This window comes from Ahaetulla prasina, chromosome 2 (assembly GCF_028640845.1).
Source record: "Ahaetulla prasina isolate Xishuangbanna chromosome 2, ASM2864084v1, whole genome shotgun sequence".
Lineage (NCBI taxonomy): Eukaryota > Metazoa > Chordata > Lepidosauria > Squamata > Colubridae > Ahaetulla > Ahaetulla prasina.
Window position 1 is genome coordinate 15334496 of NC_080540.1, and position 2777 is coordinate 15337272.

Sequence of the window (2777 nt, forward strand, 5' to 3'; positions counted from 1 at the left end):
ATTGCATAAGAGAAAGATATCATTAAGAACGTGGTGAGGGAAATGAGGGCAGCTAAAAATATGTCATTTATATATGATGATACAATGATCAGTTGTAGGAGAGAAAGATAGGGACTCTAGAGAAAGCTAGATGTTGGAGGTTTCCTGAGAAAACAAAGATGGAGAAAAAAATATATATACCATATTTTTCAGAGCATAAGACATTCCGGAGTATAAGGCGCACCTTAGTTTTGGGGGAGGAAAATAAGAAAAAAAATTCTGCCTCTGCCTACAGCATCCATCAGTTTTCATCTGGCTAGCGTCCTGTCAGTGTGTGAGAGAGTTGAGGGCTGTTTGGAAACTGAAACAGTATTTGCTGTGTGAGCAACAAGGAAGGAACCTGGGCGTGACTTAAGTCAATTGTTCTAAAGCTGCATGCTGTGCTGATCTCTGAAACTAAAACTGAAACTGAAAGTCCTCTCCTCTGCTTGTGCTTTGCTTGCTGCTGCAAACTCTGTGAGTCCTTGCATGAACAGCAAGGTCAGCTTCAGCACATTATTGCAGCCTGATTCAGCATGAGCAGCTGATTGGTGGGTGGATCCCAGAATACCCCCAATCAGCTGTTTCAGGCTGCAGGGATTGCCATAGTCCATTGCCTCCTCCGTGCCTTGCATTTTTGGCTACAATCAGTGTATGAGATGCACCCAAATTCTCACCCTATTTTAGGGGGGTAGGAGAAACACCTTTTGCAATGGAACTACTTTACTTTGGAAAAAAGAATAAGGCAATGAGTCTGTTTTGGGATTTGCAATGGAGATTGCTAGAGAAAGAGAATAATCTTGCATTTGCCCCTTGCAAGTAGAGTAATTAAAGTTCATGCCACTAGTTCTTGACTGATTTTGCTCAATGTGCTCCTGAGCTTCTGGAAGCCACTTGATTACAATAAATCCTTCTAATTCATATATCACCCTGACTAATCTTTCTGTTGATGTTTAGATGGTGCCTTCTTCTAGATGCACAGAAAGTTGCTCCCCAGGTTATGCCAAGCTTGTGAGAAAGGGAGCCCCAGTTTGCTGCTACGACTGTTCTCTGTGTATGGAAGGAACCTTCTCTGGGCAAGAAGGTAGAGTAGGTGGCTCCAAAAATAACCAAAAAAAAATCAAGATACAATCAATATTCTATCTTGTTTTTTGGGGGGTTTTGGCAAAGAAACAAGAAAAACATTAAATTTCTTGAAGGCATCCACAAACTTCAAAGATTGGGCACTATCATCAAATTTGGATGACGTTGTGAGCATTAAAATATATAATGAAAGGTTGATGATTTCTATTGAGTTGTTACTTTCTTGTTTTGTTTTAGGAAAGAAGTTTTGAGAGCTGATAATCACATTCATCTTCAGCCTTTAAAAAGACTATTTGATTATTTTAACTAGTGTTGTGTCGTATGGATATCCTTGGGCAGAAATATTATATTATTCCTTGAAAATGAAGTAATTGATTTCTGATGCGGTTTTCATGCTCCTACAGCTGCAGAAACAGATTCATGCTAACTATTTTGTTTTCTCAGATGCAGCCCATTGTGAAAAGTGTCCAGATAACCAGTATTCCAATAAGAAGCGAGATCAGTGTGTTGCCAAAAATATAAGCTTCTTATCCTATGATGAATTGTTGGGACTCATCCTGGCTTTCTTTGCCATCGCTTTGTCCCTAACCACTGCCTTTATTCTGGGAATCTTCATGAAATACCGAGACACTCCCATAGTCAAAGCCAACAACTGTGAACTCACCTACATCCTCCTGGTTTCACTCCTGCTTTCTTTCTTGACCTCCCTTCTATTCATCGGTCGCCCTGTGAAAATGACCTGTCTCCTTCGACAAACCATTTTCAGTGTTGTTTTCTCAGTTGCTGTGTCTTCCTTGCTGGCCAAGACTGTCATGGTGGTGGTGGCCTTTCTGGCCACAAAGCCAGGCAGCAGCCTGAGGAAATGGCTGGGGAAGAGTCTGGCCAACTCTATTGTTTTATCCTGCTCTGGTATTCAAGTAGGCATCTGTCTGATATGGCTGGGAGTCTTTCCCCCATTCCCAGATTCTGACTTTCATTCCCAACCAGAAGACATCCTGCTGCAGTGCAATGAAGGCTCTGTCGCCATGTTCTACTCTGCTCTTGGCTACATGGGTCTTTTGGCTGCCATCTGTTTCTTGGTGGCATTTCTGGCTCGAAATCTGCCAGGGGCCTTCAATGAAGCCAAACTGATCACCTTCAGCATGTTGGTGTTTTGTAGCGTTTGGATCTCCTTTGTTCCCACTTACCTGAGCACCAAAGGGAAATATATGGTAGCCGTGCAGATCTTCTCCATCCTGGCCTCCGGGCTGGGTTTACTGGGCTGCATCTTTATCCCCAAATGCTACATTATTATCCTGAAACCTGCCATGAACACCAAAGAACATCTGATGATAAAAAATCTTTAAGGTTCCTTGTGTTGGTGTTTATTTTTGTACAGCTTCCATGCAGCATAAAATCACATACTTTGAAGTAATGTTTTATGTGTTGTTGCTTATCTTTCTTCATTCCATGCAACTTTTGAATTATAATAATAATAATTGAGTAGTTGATAAAACAACTCAAACCATTTGAAATAATCATATCCTTCAATTGTCATAATCTGAATTCATATTAAATCATAAACATCTTCAATGACATTAATAAAATTTCTGAAACCGGGCCAGATATATTGTTACCAGAGATGTTCTGATATGGTTTTAGATTAAATTAAAGACTATGGCTAATGATGATGTTGT

General features: G+C 40.5%; 1 protein-coding gene across 1 annotated transcript; it reads left to right on the forward strand.

Annotated features, from left to right (window-relative positions):
- The first annotated feature begins 1493 nt into the window (after window positions 1-1493).
- LOC131190390 (vomeronasal type-2 receptor 26-like) lies at window positions 1494-2537 on the forward strand. The gene has a single exon (XM_058167710.1). It carries the CDS (start codon window positions 1494-1496, stop codon window positions 2445-2447), a length of 954 nt encoding a protein of 317 aa, XP_058023693.1. The 3' UTR covers window positions 2448-2537.
- The last annotated feature ends 240 nt before the right edge of the window (window positions 2538-2777 follow it).

Bases quoted from the DNA above. Each gene is read 5' to 3' on its own strand.
- LOC131190390 (XM_058167710.1), top strand. From the start codon at position 1,494: ATGCTCCTACAGCTGCAGAAACAGATTCATGCTAACTATTTTGTTTTC.